General features: G+C 66.6%; 2 protein-coding genes across 2 annotated transcripts in view; one reads left to right on the forward strand and one right to left on the reverse strand.

The window, feature by feature from the left end:
* The first annotated feature begins 363 nt into the window (after positions 1-363).
* LOC134163374 (zinc finger protein 92 homolog) lies at positions 364-2,707 on the forward strand. Its single transcript, XM_062618202.1, has 4 exons — positions 364-577; positions 870-996; positions 1,614-1,721; positions 1,823-2,707. The coding sequence occupies exons 1-4, from the start codon at positions 551-553 to the stop codon at positions 2,419-2,421; spliced, it is 861 nt and encodes a 286-aa protein (XP_062474186.1). The 5' UTR covers positions 364-550; the 3' UTR covers positions 2,422-2,707.
* A 1,237-nt stretch (positions 2,708-3,944) lies between these two features.
* The window catches only part of LOC134163113 (SCO-spondin-like), a 30,099-nt gene continuing 13,217 nt past the window's right edge, over positions 3,945-20,826 (reverse strand). The window contains exons 40-80 of the mRNA XM_062617663.1: positions 20,663-20,776; positions 20,343-20,561; positions 20,146-20,270; positions 19,901-20,042; positions 19,567-19,813; positions 19,366-19,486; positions 18,901-19,129; positions 18,242-18,388; positions 17,639-17,818; positions 17,429-17,551; positions 17,213-17,339; positions 17,002-17,127; positions 16,824-16,915; positions 16,566-16,730; positions 15,723-15,975; positions 15,596-15,642; positions 15,225-15,405; positions 14,547-14,775; positions 13,973-14,082; positions 13,428-13,651; positions 12,687-12,902; positions 12,003-12,200; positions 11,391-11,558; positions 11,174-11,305; positions 10,854-11,094; positions 9,845-10,159; positions 9,697-9,743; positions 9,447-9,608; positions 9,247-9,363; positions 8,546-8,684; positions 8,255-8,457; positions 7,373-7,546; positions 7,166-7,293; positions 6,337-6,473; positions 6,215-6,261; positions 5,379-5,584; positions 5,179-5,277; positions 4,627-4,687; positions 4,400-4,530; positions 4,176-4,326; positions 3,945-4,066 (exon numbers count right to left, since the gene is read on the reverse strand). Coding sequence (XP_062473647.1) covers positions 4,044-4,066; positions 4,176-4,326; positions 4,400-4,530; positions 4,627-4,687; positions 5,179-5,277; positions 5,379-5,584; positions 6,215-6,261; positions 6,337-6,473; positions 7,166-7,293; positions 7,373-7,546; positions 8,255-8,457; positions 8,546-8,684; positions 9,247-9,363; positions 9,447-9,608; positions 9,697-9,743; positions 9,845-10,159; positions 10,854-11,094; positions 11,174-11,305; positions 11,391-11,558; positions 12,003-12,200; positions 12,687-12,902; positions 13,428-13,651; positions 13,973-14,082; positions 14,547-14,775; positions 15,225-15,405; positions 15,596-15,642; positions 15,723-15,975; positions 16,566-16,730; positions 16,824-16,915; positions 17,002-17,127; positions 17,213-17,339; positions 17,429-17,551; positions 17,639-17,818; positions 18,242-18,388; positions 18,901-19,129; positions 19,366-19,486; positions 19,567-19,813; positions 19,901-20,042; positions 20,146-20,270; positions 20,343-20,561; positions 20,663-20,776 — 6,296 coding nt within the window. The 3' untranslated portion in view covers positions 3,945-4,043. The remainder of the gene's footprint in view (positions 4,067-4,175; positions 4,327-4,399; positions 4,531-4,626; positions 4,688-5,178; positions 5,278-5,378; positions 5,585-6,214; positions 6,262-6,336; positions 6,474-7,165; positions 7,294-7,372; positions 7,547-8,254; positions 8,458-8,545; positions 8,685-9,246; positions 9,364-9,446; positions 9,609-9,696; positions 9,744-9,844; positions 10,160-10,853; positions 11,095-11,173; positions 11,306-11,390; positions 11,559-12,002; positions 12,201-12,686; positions 12,903-13,427; positions 13,652-13,972; positions 14,083-14,546; positions 14,776-15,224; positions 15,406-15,595; positions 15,643-15,722; positions 15,976-16,565; positions 16,731-16,823; positions 16,916-17,001; positions 17,128-17,212; positions 17,340-17,428; positions 17,552-17,638; positions 17,819-18,241; positions 18,389-18,900; positions 19,130-19,365; positions 19,487-19,566; positions 19,814-19,900; positions 20,043-20,145; positions 20,271-20,342; positions 20,562-20,662; positions 20,777-20,826) is intronic.

The following is a 20,826-nucleotide window of genomic DNA, read 5'->3' on the forward strand; positions in this document are numbered from 1 at the left end:
CGCAGCCCGGCCGGCGCAGCCCCGCGGTAGGTACGGGAGGGGCGGGGGGCGGCCTGGTGCCACGGGGATGGGCGCCGACACCCCCAGACACCCCCCGCCGGGAGCGGATCCCCCTCACACCCCCCCGGGACCCCCCTGAACCTCCCGGCCCCACCCAGCACTTCCCACTCCCTCCCGGATCAGGACCCCCTGGTACCCCCTATCATCCTCCCGTGGCTCTCCCCGGGCACCGGAGCCTGGGTCGGGTGTTTGGGGGTTCCTCAAATCCCATTTGCCCTGTTTTCATTGCCATTTCCAACCCCGACATACCAGGGGTGATGCTCACTGGGTCGTTCCCTTTGCTGGTGGTATTCCAGGTCCCCAGCCCAAGGCCCAGTGCTGTCAGCAGTAAGTGCCCTTTGGCCTCCCTGTTATTCCCCACATTGCTGTGCTTGGCAGGGATCAGGTCTTGGAGCAGCTACACATGGGACTGGCATCACTGGTAGGATCTGGAGCATCCCACCACCGTCTGCCTGGATAAGCATCGCCTGTGAATCCATCTGCTTGTGACATGCCAGGGCCAGGCTGCTCCGGCAAGGTGGGGGTCAGGCGCTGGTGATGAGCCAGCTCCAGGGCTGGGATTCCCATGGTTGGTGCCATTGGTGTGGTTGTCACAAAATGCCAGTGGCCCATGGAGCCGTGGCACAGGCAAGAGTGTGGCGGCTCCTGGCCTCAAGCCTAGTGTTGCAGCGCCCTGCCCCTCTGTGGCATGGGATGCTCCTAGCTCTGCCGGTGCTGCCGGGGCTGCAGGAGCCCTCAGTGCTGGCCGGCAGGATCTCAGCAGAGGTGTCAGGCCCAGCCATGTTGACCCAGTGTGGTTCCCACTGCAGATGCTGGTGACATTTGAGGACGTGGCCATGCACTTCTCCCCTGAGGAATGGGCTTTGCTGTCTGGGTGGCAGCGGCGGCTCTACCGGGAGGTGATGCTGGAGAACTACCAGGCAGTTGCCTCGCTGGGTGAGGAGTCTCCTGGTGCTGCTGGGGCGGAATTCATCCCGTTGGGTGTGCACCCTTCTGGCCAAAGGAGGCCTTTGGAGGGAAATCCAGCCATGGCTGTTGTGGCTTGAGTGCTGGCAGAGCTGTGGTGGACATAGGGAGGGTTCGCCTTGGTGGTGCTTCCTGCGGAGAGTGGTTCTGGTGGGATGGGATAGAGATGGGAATGGGGTGAAGATGGGATGGGAATCAGATGCAGATGGGGGTGGGATAGGACAGAGATGAAAATGGAACAGAATGGAGATGGAATGGAATGCCATGAAGATGGGGATGGGATGGGATGGGATGGAATGGGATAGAGGTGGAGATGGGACAGAATGGGGTTGGGGATAGGATGGGATGGGATGGGGATGGGATGGAATGAGATGGGGTAGAACAGAATGGGTATGGGTATGGGATAGGGATAAGGATGAGATAGGGATGGGATAGAGATTAGGATGTGATGGAGATGGGACAGGATGGGGATGGAATGGAATGGCTGTGGGATGGCAGACACAGCTGCAGCCAGGAGAGGGTGAGGGAGCAGATCCAGGAGGAGCCAGGGGGCACCATTGGAGCGCATGCTCTCTCTGCTGTGACAGGCTATCTCACCGTCAAGCCAGAGATCATTGCCAAGCTGGAGCAAGAGTTGACTCCATGTGCGACATCCCTGTCCCTGCCACGGCGCCGGCGCCGAGCTCCTGCACCAGGTACCAGGGGCAGCACCCCCTGCCCTCAGACCCAGCAGCTCTGGTCACCAGGATGGGCTGGGATTACCCATCCCAGTGGTGACCCCACATCTCCTCCCCAGCTGCGGGAGTCACCCACATGCAGCCGGGGGTCCCTGGAGTGCTGCCAGTGCCCACCACCCTGCTCCCAGCAGTGCCCAAGCACAGTGGGAGGCGTCAGCGGGGTCTGTCCAGGGTGAAGCCGCTCCCCACGTGCCCCGAGTGCAACCAGAGCTTCCGGAGCCGCGCAGCGCTGGACGTCCATGCACGCAGCCACTCAGGAGAGCGGCCCTTCACCTGCACCCGATGCACCCAGAGCTTCTCCTGCTCCGGTGACCTTGAGCAGCACCAGAAGAGCCACGTCACCCAGGTGGACCTTGACACTGGCCCCCAGAGCCCCAGTGCCTGCGCTGAGTGTGGGAAGAGCTTCGGCAAGAGCCAGGATCTGATGCAGCACCAGAACATGCACCGCGGCCACCCCTTCAGCCAGAAGTGCCGCCCAGTCACCCGCCAGCCCATCCGCAGTGGGAAGCGGCCCTTCTCTGCCACAAGGGCTTCCACAGCAGGAACACCAGCACCGTCCCCCACCATGGCCACACCGTCAAGAGGGTCCCGCAGTGTGGTGGATGCGGCAAGGACTGCATCCAGGGGCAGCACCAGTGGGTGCACCAGGACTGGCTGATGGCACGTGCGGGTCCATCTCTGAAGCCCTTCCATGTAGTGGCTGTGAGAAGCGGTTTTGGGATGTGCGGACCAGATGCTGCACCCACAGCACCCACAGCACCCCTGGCCCATGACCTGGCACCCCCCAGAACTGCTGCTGAGCAGCCCATGTCAGCTTCACCAGAGCACCCATGTGTGAATGGGAAGTGAATGGCAGCTCTTCCATCACCGACTGCCCTGAAGCATTCACACTGGATCCTCCTGGGAACACTGGACAACCGCAGTTGGTGGGGAGGTCATGGGGACCCAACTATCTGCTGGGGTGGGGGGATGCAGTAAGCAGTCATGGTGCAGTCAGGATGGTGCATGGGGCTGGGGGAAGTGGCTGCTTTACTTTCCCACCCCGACAGTGAGTAAAAAGGTGCTGGGTGGTGATGACGCAGCAAGCGCTGCAGCAGTGCATGCGCCTGGCTCAGGGGGCTGGCATCCCCTCACTCATCCCTAGATCCCTGTCTCTGGTGGGGCACGGTGAGAGGTTGGGATCTGCCTGCGGGCGTCTGAGGGAGCTGGAGGGATGTGGGCTTGTCTTGGTGAGAGGCGCTGCCCATGTTGGGGTGCCAGAGCTCACCAGAACCAGCTGTGTCCCACCTTGTCCCCATCCCATCTCATCCCAATCCCATCCCACCCCCATGGCCCTGCCTGATGGAGCTCCCCAAGCCCCTCGCTCCCGCTGTGGCAGCACCTGGCCATGCCATGGTTGGCAAAAGCGATGCTGGTTCCCAGAGTCAGCAACCCCCATTTCCCTCCAGCCCCCTCCCCCCCGCCCCCAATCCCGCACCGCTCTAATGAACAGACCACAATTAAGCAATCGGCAGTTTTAATTGAACCGCAGCCTTGTGCTGCGTTGGTGCCCCTGGAGAACCCTCAGACCTGTGGGACAGGCCTGGTGAGGCTTTGGCTGGCAGCAGGACAATGGGGAAATGACACCCCCTGCACACCGGCACTGGGGACAGGCCCCCCTATCACCCCAAACCTTTACCCCACCCAGTTCCTCCCAAGACCCTTCTGCCCCCCCCCCCCACCTCTCTGTAGCCCTTCCTGGTCCCCTCCCTAAGCCCTCCCATGTCCCCTTGCAGTCCCTCCTGGCCCACCCTGAGCCCTTCATAGTCATTCCCAGTGTCCCTCTCTGTCTCCCTCCAACCCCTCCTGGTCTTGCCCTGCTCTCCCCAGTCCCTTCCTGGTCCCTTCCCAGTCCCCCCCTGGATTCTCATGGTCTCCCTGAACCCTCTCTGGTCCTCCTCAAGCCCTCCCCAGTCACCCCAGTCCCTTGCCATGCCTCCCTATTACCCCCTGAACCCTCCCACGTTTCTCCCCAGCCCTCCCTACTGCCCCCTGAACCTTCCCGTCCCTCCCTGTTTCTCCAGTCCCTCCCATTCCCACCCCTGATCCTCCCCAATCCCTTCTCAGTCCCCTCAAGCCCCCCCGCGTCGTCCCCCCCCGTATCCCCCGGACCCATCCCAGTCCCCCAAAATACCCTCAGTGCCCCCCCAGTGCCCCCCCAGTCCCTGTTGCTGGATGTGGGGGCTGTTCCCGCAGGTTTATTGCAGAGGGGAGCAGGGTCTGGAGCACCCCGGAGGGCTCTCAGCGGCGGGAGAAATCCCCACCTGTGGGAGAGGGGTCTGGGCTCTCAGGGTGCTGCACTCACAGCCGGGTAGGGGTGCGGGGCCTTGGGTGCTGCCCCGCAGCCGGGGGGGGTGGTTCAGGGGTGCTCACCCTGGCAGGGGCTGCACTGGCAGCTGCGGATGACGGGCAGCACCACGGGCTCGCTCTGCCCGCCGGGGCACGGCAGCCGCAGGACGCGCACGGGGCCGGCGGGGTCCAGGCGGTAGCTGCAGCACTCGCACACGCTCTGCAGGTACGGCTCCTGCCGGGACGCGCTGCGGCTTGCACCGGCTCCAACCGCGGACCCCGACACCCCCCCCCCCGGCCCCGCTGACCTCGGCGGTGACGGTGGTGCGGGACGGGCAGTGCCCGGCGCAGAAGGAGACCTCGACATCGCGCAGGGCGCAGGGGCCCTTGGCGATGGTGCGCAGCTCCGTGAGGCGCCGGCACGCTGCGGGCGGCTCCTCTGCGGGACGTGGCACAGTGTGGGGGTCACCACGATGCCTCAGTGCCGCGGGGTGCTGGCGGGTGTTGGGCCCACCGTGGGATGTAGGGACCTTACCCGGCCACTTCTCCCGGCACACGGGGCAGCAGCCCCCTGGCTCCCGAACCTTCACTGTGCCCTGATGGGATGGCAGGGTCAGATCCCACCATGGGAGACCCCCAAGCCACGTGTGACCTGCACCCATGGGACCTCCTCCCCGTGTGGGACCCCCAAGAAAGGGACCTCCTCCCCATATGTGTCCCCTTCTTGTAAGACTTCCCACCCTTGTCCCCTCCCCACCAGGGCCTTCTCCACACACATGTGCCCTCCCTAGGCATGCATCCTCCCCATGAACACTACTGCCCACAAGTGCCCTTTTCCCTACACATGTCCCCTCCCTATGTACACCCCATCCCCATGTGCCCCTTCCCTATGTGTGACCCCTGCCCAAGTGTTCTCCTGCCTCAAATATGTCCCCTCCCCACACATGCCTCCTGCCCATGCACGCCCCTGCCCTATGTGTGTTGCACCCACATGCACCTGCTCCACACATGCTCTTTTTCCCCACACGTCCCCTCTTCTCGTGTATCTCCCCCTCAATGTGTCCCTCCTATATCTGACCCCCCACACCTCAGGGCAGGCCAGTGGGGCACAGCCAGCAGCAGCACAGGTCACTCTCCCATCCTGGCAGCGGCATTTCTCACACCCATCCTGCCACGTGCTACCGGCCTGGGCGGGGGGGACAACAGAGGGCTCAGCCCGGCCATGGGGGGACACAAGGGGCACCCAGACACGCATGACCCCCACCCGCAGCCCCTGTCACTGCTGACCTGGTGCAGCTGTCCACGATGCCAGCACTCACAGTGAGCGGCCGGGACACAGTGTCCGGTGCTGTTGCGGTAGTACCCGGGCTGGCAGGCACAGCCGGGGGCCAGGGGGATGCTGCAGTTATGCCGAGGCTCCTCAATGTCCCCGCAGCTCTGGTCACAGCTGTCCGGCACGTCAGGGCCCTGCCAGCGCTCACCGGCAGGACAGGCTGCGTGTGGCACAGGGACATGGCACCGGCACCATGTGGCGCAGGATAGTGCCTCAACGTGCCCAGGGCAGGGAGTGGAGCCGGGGGCACTCATGGCAGGGGGGAGGTTGGAGGGGCTGTGGCACATGGTAGGCCCCTGGCACTCTGCCCCTGCACACTGGTACTGCCAGAGCGGGTGATGCTGGGAACGCTGCTCACCCGTCCCACATGTCACCAAGCAGGGGGACCAGGGTGACCATGGGGACCACAGGCAGGAGATGTGGGGCTGTAGCATGGGGGCATGGCACAGGGAATACGGCACAGGGACTATGGCATGGGCACCACAGTGCAGTGAATATAGTGCAGGGAGCATGGCACAGGAACAGTGGCATGGAGAGTGCATCACAGTAATGGGGACCACAGTGTGGAAACCATGGCATGGATATGGGAACCATGGCACAGGGAGCACCACACAGGGACCATGGCACAGGCATGGGGACCACGGTACAGGAACTACAACACAAGGACCATGTCACAGGCACCACGTTGCAGGAGCCATGGTATGAGTATGTGGACCATAACGCAGGGATGCAAGAACCATGGCATGGGGACCATGGTGCGGGCGCAGGGCTGGGATTTTGGGTCTCTCACCATTACATTCCTCCTGGGAGCAGTTGAAGGTGCCGTGGATGCAGACACTGCAGACACAGGTGACGGGTCAGCACTTCCCTGCCAGCCCCCATCCCACGGCAACCCCCATCCCCAGCACTCACCATCGGGTGCAGCCATGCTGCAGGCTGGTGCCCGGTGGCAGTTCCAGTGCCAGGGAGAGGTTGTGTGCTGCGGCCAGGGCGGGGGGCAGGTGGCAGCGGCACAGTGCAGGGAGGACACAGGCCCCGTCCTGCAGCACCTGCGAACACCAGTAGGAACGGGACGCAGGGACCCCCCTTGACCGGACCCCAAAACACAAGATCCCCACCCAGGAGGAAGTGGTGGGGAAATGGGGTCCCCACGGTAATGGGGGTTCCCTAGCATAGGAGTACTGCCTGGGGTGGAGAAGGTTCCCTGGGGTGAAGTCCCTGGGATGGAGATGGGTCCCTAGGGTGGCAGGGCTCCTCAGCATGGTGTGGGGTCCCCAGGGTGACAGTGGACTCCCCAGGGTGACACTGGGGTCCATGGGGTGACATCGGGGTACCCAGGGTTGGGGGGGATCTCTGGGGTGAAATTGGGGTACTTGGGGTGGCGTTGGGTTCCTGGGCTGCAGTGGGAGCCCCAGGGTGGTGTGGGAACCCTACAGTGACATTCCTGGGGTGACATTGGGGCCCTCAGAGTAGCAGGGGTCCCCAGTGGTGGAGAAGAGTCCCTGGGTGGCAGCTGGGTCCCTGGGGTGCAGTGGGGTCCTTGGGGTGCAGTGGTGTCCGTGGGGTGATGAGGGTGGGTCCCTGGGTGGTGGGGATTCCCCACGGTACAGTGGTGCCCCTTGGGTGGCAGTGAGGTCCCTGGGTGCTGGTGGTTCCCAGGACACTGAGGGGTCCCAGGGTGCAGCAGGGCCCCCGGGTGCTGCTGTGGTCCCGGTGCCCGTGCCGGTCCCGCTGTCGGTACCTGTCCGTGCGGGCAGGCGCAGCCGCGCTGGCAGCTCTGTGTCACGCAGCGCGCCCCGGGGCCGAGGTGCGCGCAGTGCCGGGGGCAGGCGTTGGCGCAGGGACCGAGCCGCTGCCCGCCGGGGCACTCTGCGGGGCGAGCGGCGGCTGCGGCACAAGGACCGGCCCCCCCCAGGCCCCGCGCCCCCGCCCGGCGCCCACCCCTTACCCGGGGAGCAGTTGTGGGCGCTGCAGACGCGGTGCAGCAGCAGCAGCGGCGGCGGCAGGAGGGGACACGGCTCCCCCGGCCCGGGCAGCAGCTCCCGGCGGCGCTCGGAGGTGCCTCCACCGCAGGTGGTGCTGCAGCGGCTCCACGGGGACCAGGGGCTCAGCCGGCAGCCGCCTGCGGGGAGCGGGGTCAGCGACGGGCCTCGATGGCCACCATCCCCCTGGCATCCCTCCATCATCCCTGCATCGTCCCACTGTGCTACCACCCCTGGCTGTCCCACCATCATCCCTCCATTGTCCCACCAACCTGCTGTCCCTTGGTGTCGATCATCCTGACATTATCCCACTGTCCCACTACCATTCCACCATTGTCCCACCATCTTGCTGTCATCCCACCATCACTTGCAATCCCACTGTCTCACGATTCTCCTGCTGCCCTACTGTCCTGCCATTGTCCCGCCATCATCCCACCGCTGTCTCACCACCATCCTACTGTCATCCCACCGTCACCACACCATTGTCCCACAGTCCCTGGCTGGCCATCCCAACATTGTCCCACTGTTCCACCATTGTTCTGCCACCATCCAACCATCATCCCACCATCATCCCGCCACCATCCCACCTTCCCGCCACCATCTCAACATCCCATCATTGTCCCACCATCGTGACTGCCCCACCATTGTCCTGCCATCATGCTACCATCCCACTGTCCCTTGTCAGCCACCATCCCACCGCCACTCCACCATCAACACATCATCCCTTGCTGTCCCACTGTCCCACTATCATCCCAGCATTGCCCCATCAGCCTGCTATAATCCTGCTGTTCCAACGTTTTTGCGGTCCCACCATTACTCCACCATCATCCCACCACACTGGCACTCACTGGGGCAGGGCTGCAGGTTGCACTCAGCCATCTCCTCAGTGTCAGTGGCACTGCAGGTCTCCCCCCCAGTGCTCTCCTGGCACTCACGGTGCCGGGAAGTGTTGCCGCCACCGCAGCTGCGGGAGCAGGGGCTCCACGGGGACCAGGGCCCATAGACAGGACATGACAGTGCCGGGCAGGTGAAGGTCCCGTTCCTGCAGGTGCTGTGCCAGGAGTGACACCAGCATCAGTCTTGGCCCACGGGCTGTGCCACATAGCACAAGGCACCCATCGCACCATGGTGGCACCCACCAGTTGTGGCAGCCGTGCTCGACTGCCTGCCCTGGCCACAGCTCCTGGGTGCCATTGGCAGTGGGCAGCCCGCAGCGACACTGGTCCACTGGCACACACAGCCCATCCTGCAGCAGCTGTCCCAGGGGGCACCGGCACCCTACGGGCACAACGATGGGTGCTGTGGGTGCTCCCAAGGACATGGTGGGCCAGGGGGGCTTCACCATGGGGATGTACATGGGTGCACTGGGGGGCAGCCGGTGCTGTGGGGCAGGGTTGATGGGGGAGGGGCTGTGCTAGGATCAGGGGGAGCATGCTATGGGGTGGGGTTTGCTACAGGGCTGGGGCCATGCTATGGGGTGGGAGCTGTGCTATGGAGCACAGGTGTGTACTACGGGGTAGAGGCTGTGCTGTGAGGCAGGAGGCCATTCTATGGGGAGTGAGGTCTACTATGAGGCAAGGGAGCATGTTATGGAGTGGGGGATGTGCTAGAGGGCTGGGGATGTGTTATTGGTCAAGGGGCCATACTATGGGGCAGGGTGCTGTGCAATGAGGTGGGGAGCCGTGTCACGGAGCACAGGCATGTGCTGTGGGATAGAGGGTGTGCTATGGTGCAGGAGGCCGTGCTATAGGGCTGGGGGTGTGCTATAGGGCAGGGGACTGTGCTATGGGGCGGGACACCACCCTATGGGTCAGGGTCTGCTGCAGCTTGGTGCACATACCCGGTTCACAGGGTCCCTGCAGACACTCGACATGGGGCCAGAGGTCAGCGCAGGCACGGGGGCACCGGTTGGCGCAGGACATGGTGAAGACCCGTCCACGCTCATCACACCCCTCGCCTGGGCACATTGGCGAGTGTTAGGGTGAGGCACTGGCGCCAGCACCGGCATCGCCACCAGCACCCACCGCATGCGGGCATTACCTGCGCAGGCAGCGGTGTTGCAGCTCTGGGTCTGGGCACGGGCACCGTGGCACTGCCGGTCACCCGCCGGGTGCTGGGACCGGCGATGGCGCAGGCGGTAGCCACCGCTGCAGGGGTCCTGGCAGGGTCCCCAGGGCCCCCACGACCCCCAGAGGCAGAGGTCTGTACAACACGGAGGTCACTGGCACCGCGGGGACCCGGCCTGGCCCTCGTCCCCTCACTGGGTCCAGCGTGCAGGGGGACCACTCACCATCACAGGGGATGTCCTGGCACTGGATGCCCTCGGGGGTGCAGGTGCTGTGGGGACACGGGTGGATGGGGACCGCGGTGGCCCCCATCCTGATCACCATCTCTGTCTCTATCTCCCCGTCCCCCCCCACCCCAGTCCCTTCACCGACCACTGCCGGCAGGGTCCCTGCATCCAGCTCTCCCCCAGGCTCCCGTTGCCGCCCTCCCGCGGGCACAGGGCCGGACAGGGCCCCTCGGCACATTCCCGGCTCTGCTCCTGCGGGCCCTCGCATGGCACAGCACCCGCCACTGCGATGGGGGTCCTGGGGAGGACACCGGGGTCACCCACTGCGTGGAGGGGCACAGCAGCACCTGCCCCGGGTGTCCACTGGGTGCTCTGTGTCCCCCCACAGGTGCCACATGTCCCCTTCATGCCATGTCCCTGGGCGCTGTATCTCCTGGGTACAGGTGTGCCAGGTGTCTCCCTGAGTGCCGTGTCCCCCTCAGGTGCCATTTCCCTCCCTGCAAGTGTCACATGTGCCCTCCAGGTGCTGTGTCCCCCTTCAGTACCATAAGTGTCCCCCATGTGCCATGTCCCTTCCCCCAGGTGCCATATGATCCCATATGTCCTCCTCAGGTGCCATGTGTCTCCACTGGGTGCTGTGTCTCCCAGGTCCTCCCCAGGCGCCATGTCCCCCACCAAGTGTCCTCTGGGTGCTGTAAGTCCCTCCCACGTGCTGTGTGTCCTGCCTCAGTGCCATGTGTCCCCCATGTGCTGTGTCCCCCCCCCTCGTGCCAAAGTCCCCTAGGTACCCTGGGGTGCTGCCATCCCTTCCCAAGTGCCATATGCCTTCCATGTGCCATGTGTCCCACCCGGGTGCTATGTTCCCCCACGTGCCATTTCCTTCCATGTCCCATGAGTGCCATACGTACCTCCCTCATGCTGCGTCCCACCCATACAATATGTTTCCCCAACGCACCGTATCCCCTCCCAGGTGCCATACATCCCCCGGGTGCCATATCTATGGGTTCTGTATCCCCTGGGAGCCGTATCTCTCGTGTCCTCTCCAGGTCCCATTTCCCCCTGCCACAAGCGTCACGCGTCCCCCCCGGGTGCTGTGTGTCCCCCAGGGTACCGCATCCCCTGTGTGTGCCATGTGTCCCCGCGGCCGGTGCCACCTGTGCCTGTGCTGCCGCCCGTGCCCGCAGGTGACGGTGCAGGGCCCCCACCGGCCCCAGGGGCTCCAGCTGCACTGGGGCTGGGGGCACCCGTCGCGGACGCAGCGCAGGCGGCCGCTGTCACACTCGCAGCTCTCGCACCCGTCGCGGTGGCGGCTGCCGGGCTCCCACCCGCGCCCGGCCGCATCCGTGCACTCGCAGCGGGCGAGGGGCACGCAGCCGCCGTCCTGCTCCAGCGACCCTGCGGGGCACGGGTACGCGTGGGGACACGGCACCGGCGTGGGGCTGCGGGGCCCGGAGCCGAACGGGGCCGCACTCACCGTTGGGGCAGCGGCAGCCGGGCCGGCAGCGCTCCTCGGGCCCGCAGGACAGCCCCGCACGCAGGTCCCCGCAGTGCCGCGGGCACCGGTTGGCGCAGGGCACCAGCACCGTGCCTGGGGGACAGCTCTGCCCTGGGGGCGGCACCGACACACACCGGTGACCCCGGTGATCCCGGTGACTCCCGGTGATCCCGGTGCCCCGGGGCCGTGTCCGTACCGCAGGGCTGGGGGTTGCAGAGCCGCAGCTGGTGACGCTCGCCGGGGCAGGGCTCACCCCCGTTCTTGGGAGGGGGCCGGGTGCAGGAGCGGCTGCGCAGGGAGCGGCCCCCCCCGCACGTCCGGTCACACCGTGACCAGGGGCTCCAGGGGGACCAGGCGCCGTCCACTGCACCATGGGGGGGGGGGGTCAGGTGTGGGGCGATGACCGGGATCCCCAGACCCCCTGCAATGTCCCCTCATCAGCCCCCTCTGACCCCCCACAACCTCCCCAAAGACCCCAAGCCCTCCAACCCCTTTCAACATCCCCCCAAGCCACCCAAGCCCACCCCAACAAGCCCCCAAAGTCCTCAAAGACCCCCAAACTCCTCCAAGACCCCCCCAATTGCCTCCTGAGCCACTCAAGAGGACCCCCAAGCCCATCCTGAGCCCCCAGTCCCTCTCCAAACCCTTCAACAAACACCCCAATCCCACTGAGACCCCCCAACTTTGCACAATCCCCCCGAGCTCCCCAAGCCCACCCCAAGCACCCCAACAAACACCCCAAGAAGCCCCTCAATCCCCTACCAGCCCCCCCGCCCCGAGCCCCCCAACAGCCCCCCCAGCCCCACACCGGTGCAGGGGCGCAGGCCACAGGCGCGATGCTCGGTGCTGGCGTTGCCGATGTCGGGGCACCAGCGCCCCCCCGGGCCGGGGGGGGTGTACGCCCGCAGGCGCAGCTGCAGCCCCCCCCCACAGCTGCGGGAGCAGCCGCCCCACTGGCCCCACGGCATCCACTCGCAGTCGCAGGCCCCACCGGGGCAGGGGGGTGCTGTGGGACCCCCGCCCCCATGAGCCGAGGGACACAGCTCCCCATCTATGGCCCCCCCAGTGCAGCGTGGCAGGATGTCCCCCCCCATAACCCACACATTCAGTGGGGCAGGGCCCCCCATAGCTCCCCAGTGCAGTGGGGCAGGAAGTGTCTCCCCCTACTATAGCTCACCCTTTCAGTGGGGCATGTCCCCCCCCCATAATGCAGTGGGGCAGGGTGTCTCCCTCCCATAACTGACCCGCACACTGGAGCAGGTTCCCCAGATAGCACACTGCTGCAGTGGGGCAGGGTGTTCATTCACTCCCATAGCCCACCCTTGTAGATGGGGCAGGACCCCCCCAATAGCTTCTCTGTGCAGTGGGGCTGGGTGTCCATCCCGCCTTGCCATAGCCCACTCACACAATGGGGCAGGTTCCCCCCCGTGGCCCACGCATGCCGTGGGGCAGGTTCCCCCCACACGCTGTGGGTCAGGCCCCCATGCCGCACCGTCGCAGTGGGGCAGGTTGCAGGTCCGCTGCTGCTCGCTCTCCCCGCTGCAGTCCCCAGCGCCGCTGCAGGAGCGGTTGCGGCTCTTGGTGGCTGGTGCCTCGGGGCGGGTGCAGCTCCTGGAGCAGGGGCTCCAGGGGGACCAGGGCCCAAAGCCTCCCTCAGCCTCAGCGCTCGGGGATGTGGGGCTGGGCCTCGGTGTGGGGGTGGGCATGGCTGGGGGTAGAGAACACGGTGACACCTCCAAACCCCCGTGGGACCCATGGCCCCGTGGGGCAGAGGGGATGGGGATGGGGATGGGAATGGGAGCCACGGCAGGGCAGAGGCAACGGGGCTGCGACTCATGTGGATCGTGACATGGGAATGGGGATGGGACTCATTGCAGGGCAGAGGGGATGCGGCTGAGACCTATGGCCTGGCATGATGGAACCAACAGCAGAGGGAATGGGGATGTGCTGTGACCCACAGCAGGGGGACAGGATGAGGCTGTGACCCACGGCAGAAGGTCTGGGATGAGCCACGGCCCACAGCAGAGGGGCTGGGGCTGGGCTGTGACCCATGGGAGAAGGAATGGAGATGGCCTTTGACCCATGGCAGAGGGGACACAAGGGGCTGTGACCATGGCAGAGGGGACAGGGAGGGATGGGCCATAACACATTGCAGAAAGGCTGTGACCCATAGCAGAGGGGACAGGATGGGGCTGTGACCCATTAGAGGGGCTGGGATGGGGCTGTGACGCACCAGGGCAGTCGGGGGTCCGGCAGTACATGGTGTCAGTGCGGGCTCCGGTGCAGTCCCGGCCGCCATGGGCTGGTGTGGGGCTGGTGCAGCCCCTCTGGCGGGTGCTGAGCCCCAGCCCCCCGCATGTGGGTGCACAGGGGCTCCAGGGGCTCCAGGACCCCCAAGCCCCATCCCGCCGGCAGCCCTCCAGCTCCGTGCAGTTCAGGTGGCCGTGACGGCACGTGCTGGGGGGCAGCGACAGGGCCGCTGTGGGGCTGGGGGCAGCAGGGTGGTGGGGAGGGCAATGGGGTGATGGGTAAGGGGAGTTGGGTGCTGGGTGATGGGAGGGGAAGGGCCATGGGGTAGGTGGTGGTGAGGAAGGGCCAAGGGTCAATGGGCTGTGGGGAAGGGCTGTGGGGTAGTGGTGGTGTTAGAGAGGGGTGGGGAAGGGCAGTGGGGTGACAGGGAAGGGCCGTGGGGCACGCGGTGGTAGGGAAGGACCACATGTGCAGGGGCGGTGGGGCAGGCGCTGGCTGTGGGTCGCAGTGTGGGTCGCGGTCACTCACCAGTTGGCGCAGGCCGTGCGCACGGTGCCCCCCGAGGGCAGCTCCTGCCCGGGCAGCAGCCGGGGCTCGGCAGTGCCGGTGGATCCGGCCGGCAGCGCACACGGACACTCCTGCGCACCAGCACCGGAGCACCGGGAACACAGCATGGACCCGGGGGCACCCAGCGCCCCATGGAGCACCCAGTGTGCAGCAAGCACCCATGGCCTCAGGGAGCAGCCACCACCCCCAGAAGCATCCATGGACCTGGGCATCCCTCAACATCCCGGGGGTGAGCCCATGGCCTGGGCTCCTCCATGACCCCAGGTGTGATCCATCCCACCCCATTCCCATCCCCATCCCTATTCATTCCCACCCCTATTCTCATCCCATTCTTGTTCCATCCCATTTCGATCCCCATTATCCCCACCCCATCCCCATTCCCATCTCCATTCACATCCCCATTCATTCCCATACCCATCCCCATTTCCTCCCACCCCATCCCATTCCCACCCCATCCCCCCCCATCCCCATTCCCATCTCCATTCCCATTCATCCCCATTCCCATCCCCATCCCGGTTCCGGTCCTTGCGCTCACCCCCTCGCACCCTCCGCGGTGCAGGAAGGTCCCCACGGGGCAGCCGCAGCCCTGGGCGCAGGCCCCGCCCCCGCAGCCCACGCGCCCGGACACGTGCGCACAGCTGAAGGGGCAGGCCCCGCCCACGCACTCGCGGAATACCCGCCCCCGCGGGCAGCCCGAGTCTGTGGGGCGGCGCCGTGGGGCAGAGCCGTGGGGCAGGGGAACGGGACAGGGCTGTGGGGCAGGGCTGTGGGGCAGGGGAACGGGACAGGGCTGTGGGGCAGGGGCATGGAACGGGTCTAAGGGATTGGGCTGTGGGGCAGAGCTGCGGGGCGTGGGTATGGGCCACTGTGTGAGGGCAGTAGCGCAGGGCTATGGAGCAGGGCCATGGGACAGGCTTAAGGGATACAGCTATAGAGCAAGGGTGTGGGGCAGGACTATGCGGCAGGCCTAAGGGATTGTGCTGTGGGGCACAGGCATGGGCAGGTGTATGGGTCAGGCCTAAGGAGCAGGGCAGTGGATCGGGTCCATGGGGCAGGGCAGTGGGGCGGGACAGTAGATCAGGGCAAAGGAGAAGGGTCATGGTGGTAGGCCTAAGGGACAGGACTATGAGGCAGAGCTGGGAGGCATGGGTATGGGTCAGGGCTATAGATCAGGTCTATGAGTCAGGGCTATGGGTCAGGCCATGGGTCGTGCCATGGGTCAGGCCGTGGGTCAGGCCGGCACTCACCGCGGCACACGTGGGTGTTGCACATCTGGCTCTGCAGGCCCAGCCCCACACACTCGGGCTGGTGGCACTGCCGCCGGCGCAGCCGCTCGCCACCTCCGCAGGAGACGCTGCAGGGGCCCCACGGCGACCACGCGCCCCACGGCTCCTCTGTGGGACACGGGATGGGGCCACTGGCTTGGACGGTGACCCCCGACACCCACAGCCCTTGCAGAAGGGGCGTGGGGTGCTCAGCCCCACAGCACCCCATATAACTGAGGCCATACACGGCCCCACGCGGCGCAGTTGGAGCCCGGTGCGGTTCACACGTCCCCCCATCACCCCGTGACCCCCGCGGTACCTGCGCAGGGCTCGGTGCCGCACACCATCGCCCCGGCGGTGCAGGTGCTGCAGGAGATGGGGGTCAGCGCTGGCGGTGTCAGCCCCAGGGCCGCCGCCCCCCCCCCCCCCCCGGGCCGCTCCCGCACCAGTTATTGCAGGCGTCCCCCGGAGCGGTGTCCCCGGGCAGGTACAGGCGGCCGCGGTGGTAGCAGGGGCAGCGTGCGGGCCGCACGCAGCTCCCGTTGTGCAGCAGGAGCCCCGCGGGGCAGGCGCAGCCGTCGCGGCAGCGCGCAGCGCACTCCACACCCGCGCCGAGGTCCAGGCAGAGGCGCGGGCAGGGCTCCCCCATGGCGCGGCACTGGGCGGCCGTGCGGTACAGAGCGTGCCCGGGGCACCGCGCTGCGGGCACCGGCGACAGCATCGCTGGAGGGGGTCCCGTCCCCAGGGAGCCCGCGGCCTTGGACCTCAGTCCTTGTTCCCCCCCATCTCTCGTGCCTCCCAAACCTGGAATCCCATTCCCGGTGCTCCCCAGTCTTAGCACCTCTCATTTCTGGTGCCCCCCAGCTCCCCAGACCAGGGCTGGCAAGTGGGTGGGTGCCATAGGGATGGAGGGCCTGGAGCTGGTGGGACCCCAAACGCAGGGTGTCTCCTCATCCTGCTGCAGCCAGGCAGCCTCACACCCCCAGACCCACAGCGCCCTGTCCTTAACACCCCAAAACACACAACACCCAGCCCACAGCAACCTTGACCCCACAGATCCCCAATGCCAACAGCACCCCAAAGCTCAAGCCACCCTGAAACCCATGAGACCTCCAAACCCACAGCACCCCCAAACCCACAGCAGCCCAAAGCCTCCATCACCCAGCCCATGGCACCCCAAACCAAACAGCTCCCCTAATCCCACAGCACCCATCCCATATCACCCTACCCCACAGCCCCCCAAGCCCCCCAGCAGTGGGTGGGGTCTGGTCAGGTTGGGGGGCGCGCACCGTGGCAGGGCTGGGTGTTACAGTCCCGCGTCTGGAGGTGGGGGCCGGTGCAGGACTCCCCCTGTGCGGGCGCGGTGCAGGTCCGGTGCCGCAGCTGCTCCCCGGCGCCGCAGGACACGGAGCACTCGGACCAGGCCGCCCAGGGGCTCCAGGCGCTGCCGAGCTCTGCCGGGACGGACACACGGACGTGTGGTGCTTGAGGGGTCACCGCGGCAAAGGGGGGGGGGGTGTTGGGTCAATGTGCTCGGTGTCACCCACCGGTGCCGCAGGGCTCGTGGCACTCGCGCAGCTCCCGCGCCGCCCCGGTGCAGGGCGCTCCGCCGGCAGCCGCCGCGGGGTTGGTGGGTGACCTGCGGGAAGCCGCCATGTGGCCACCCCGTCCGTGGGGTGCAGCCGCCCCACGGCTATGGGGCAGAGCCCCAACCCAGCCTCACACCTGAACCTCTCCTGCGTCCCCGCGCCGCAGCTGCTACTGCAGTGGGTCCACGGTGACCACGTGGACCAGCCACAGTCCACGGCGCAGGACGCGTCCTCGCACGTCACAGTCCCGTTGTGGCACGTGCTGCAGACCGGCACCGGGGTGAGCCATGCGGGCAACCCAGGGGCACCCCCAAACCTCCCCAAACCCCTTGGGGTGCAACACTCACCACCGCCGGCAGCCCTGCAGGAACACCTCGCCGGGCCGGCGCTGCTCACCGGCCACATGGCACCGGCACTCACCGGCATCGACGCAGCCGCCGTCCTGCAGGAACAGCCCCGGCGGGCACCAGCACCCTGTCCCGGGGCGCCCTCAGCACCGGAACTCGGCATCCAGACACCCCCCACCCCCCCCCAAGCACCCAGACCCCGCACCCATCACTCACCAGCCTGGCAGGGCCGCTCGCAGGTGCCGTTGCCACCGAGGTCACCGCAACTCTGGGTGCAGGGGGGGTCCCGTCCCCCCTCGCAGTCCTCGGCCCGCACAAGCACCATGCGGGGGCCGCAGGCTGGGGGCGGGGGCACAGGGGGTGCTCAGGGATGCAAGGGGCACCCGATCTCCCGGTCCCCTTCCTGTGTCCCCGCCCCCTCCGTACCTGGGGGGTCCCCGCAGGGCTGGAAGCTGCAGGGCTGGGTCTGAAGGTGCTCCCCCCGGCACGGAGCCCCCCCGTTCTTTGGAGGGGGGTCACTGCAGCTCCGCTCTCGGCTCCGCACGCCCCCCCCACACGTGGCGTCACAGGGGGACCAGGACCCCCAGGCTGCCCACCCGCCAGGCACTGCGGGAGCCAGCAGCGTGTGAGGAACCCCGGACACCCCCAAAGCCTCCCCCTGCCCCAGGGCTCAGCCATGGCTCCCTCCATGAGAGGGTCTGGTCCCCTGAGCCCTGGGGCCATCTAGAACAAATGGGGGTGTCAGGGGTCCTTGGGGTGAGGGGTGGTACCCTGTGGTCCCTGGAAGGTCCCTGGGGGATCCCGGGTAACATCCGTGGGGTACCTGGGGGGTCCCAAGGTGGGACGGGGGGTACATGGGGGTCTCTAGAGTGGGAGGGGGTCCCTTGGGGGTCCCAGGGGTGGCAGAGTGTATCCGGGAATGGGGGTCCCCGGGAGATCTCTGGGCCGTCCTCAGGGTGGGAAACGGTCCCTGGGGTGACCCTGGGGTTCCCTGTGGGTGATGGGAGTCCCCAGAGGTGCTGGGAGTACCTGGGCAGGCACGCAGGAAGCAGACACGGGTGTCAGGAGGGGTCCGTGCGCAGCCCCCCCCTGGCAGGGCCGGCCGCAGGGTGACCCCCAGCCCACAGGAGCGGCTGCAGGGACCCCAGTTTCCCCAAGGAGCCGGATCACAAGTGCCTGGCGGGGAGGCAGGGATTGTGGGGGTGGTCCCCAGTCCCCTCAACATTAGATTCCTGCAGATATGGTGCCCCCAAACCTGGACCCTCATCCTGGTCCTCCCCATCCATGGTGCTCCCCAGCACCAGCACCACTAAACCCACAGAAGACCAAAACCCACAGCACCCCAAAAATCACAGCACCCCTAAATCCACATCACCCCAAACCCTGTGGTAGCTCTGAGCCCACAGCACCCCAAACCCCTTAGTACCCAGTCCACAGCACCCCGAAACCACAGCACCCTAAATCCCACAGCACCCCAAATCCCACAGCACCCCTAACCCCACGGCAACCCAAAACCTATGGCACCCAGTCCACAACATCCACAACCCTTTGGTTCCCAGCCCCATGGTGTGAGCTGGGTGCTGTCCCCCTTGCCCCAGGGACCCCCACCTCCCATCCTGCTCTGGGGGAGCCCCCCACATCTGGGGCGGCCGTGCCTGGCCCTGCCCCATGCGTCAGGGTCCCCTCACCTTGGGGGCTAGGGCTGGAGACCCCTGTCAGTGCTGGGGGGCATGCGGTACAGGGTGGCCCTGTGGGGATGCTGGTGCCTATCCCCGGGGTGCTGGGGCTTGTTGGGGTGTCAGGGGGCCCTGGTGCTGGCTCCATGACTCCCGACTCCGTGGGGCTGCTGGCTCTGGTTGTGGGGGGACCCACAGCCATCATGTGGGGGTTGGGGAAGGGGTTCAGCCCCTGGATGCCCTGGGGCATGTAGGACACAGCTAGGGGGTCAGGACATGACCCCAGCACCCCAACTGCATGCGAGGATGGGGGAACCCCAGCAGAGACCCCCCCTCAGCCCCACATCTGATCCCCAGCGCCCCCCCCCCCCCCCCCCTTCCCCACAGGAGGTACCTGGTGGAGTGGGGTCAGCACCTTTGGGTGGCAGCTGGGTTCCCATCCCAGGGGACACCTGCATGGAGACAGAGGGGTGTCACCTGCTGCCCTCCATCCCTTGTGGCCCCCATTCCCCCTGGGCTCACCATGGCTGGGGGCATTGGTGGTGGCTGTGTGGTCGTGCTCAGCACCAGAACACCGGCTGCCACGGGGGCCACGGGGCTGGGGATGTATAGCCAAGATAGGGGTTACCCACTGTGACCCCCAGCTCCCATGGGAAGCCCCAATCCAGGCTATGGTACCTGGTGGTGCTGGGGGGCCCACAGCTGGCCTCATCAGTGCCATCGGGGCAGTCGGTGACACCATCACAGAGGGGACCCCGGGGACCCCCGAGAACACATTCCCCGCTCCCGCACCGGAACTCCCCCATGGTACAGGGGCGCTGGGTCTGTGTCACCGGCACCGTCAGTGTCACCGGCATCATAGGTATCACTGGCAGCATCACCGGTGTCACTGGCACTGTCACAGCCTCATGCCAGGCTGGGGGCACTTAGGGAGAGGGCAGAAATGGGCAGTTGAATGGCACCCACGGGTGGCGTGGGGGGCTCTCCCATTCCCCCGCATTGCCCCCAGTACCTGGGGGGCAGCCCAGCAGCTCAGCACGGAGCGCAATGCGGTTGTGGAAGTCCTGGGGCAGGATGCGGACGTGCTGCGCCTGCACCATGCGTCCTAGCAGCCGCACCGCTGGTGTGCTGGAGTCCTGGTTGTCCTGGAAGAGCTGGTGGGGGGACATAGACGAAAACAGGGGTGTACATGCATGTACGCACATACATGTGCACCATCGCACGTGCACTCATGGCTGCATGTGCAGCCGGTGGCACCTGGGCATCGGTGGTGCCGTTGGTGAGGTCGCGGTAGCGGTGCCAGCGGGTGCCATCGGCGCTGAACTGCAGCAGGAATGCGGTGACGAAGGCATCAGAGGAGCCGGCTCCCTGCACCACCACCCCTGTGGGGACAGCGCAGCACATGGTGGCACCAGTGGCACCATCAGCGCCGCGGCGGGCAGCCCGGCACCCACCGGTGATGTTGGTGGGCTGCAGCAGGTCCAGCTGCAGGAAGGAGGGTTCGTCGGGCGGTGCCGCGTAGGCATCATCCGGGGGGGCCCAGCCCTGCAGCGGCTCCCCGGGGTCACCACCATGCAGCCCGGCAGCGTGTGCTGGGCTCTCAGACCGCGCCGATGAGGCACTGAAACCGCTGACCGGCAGAGCCGCGGTGCCCAGCGGGAGGTAACAGGGATCTGGCGGGGTGTGGGAGCAGCTCAGGGTCTGGGGACATAACCCTTGTCCCGGCTGCCTGCCCCCTGCCCGCACTGGCAAGTCTCATGGTGGTGGTGCTTACCGCCAAGGGGAGGCAGCGGGAAGGTGAGCAGGGAGGAGTCGGGGGGCTCTGTTGGCGTGGACGAGGGGGCCTCCGCTGTCGGCAGCGCCGGGGGGGTAGCCGTCACGTTGTCGCCTGCAGTGGAGACCACGTCAGGCGGCCCCTCTAGGATGGGACCCCCATCA

This window comes from Pezoporus occidentalis, unplaced genomic scaffold (assembly GCF_034315485.1).
Source record: "Pezoporus occidentalis ecotype Australia unplaced genomic scaffold, CSIRO_AGI_Poc_V1 ctg2, whole genome shotgun sequence".
NCBI classification, from domain to species: domain Eukaryota; kingdom Metazoa; phylum Chordata; class Aves; order Psittaciformes; family Psittacidae; genus Pezoporus; species Pezoporus occidentalis.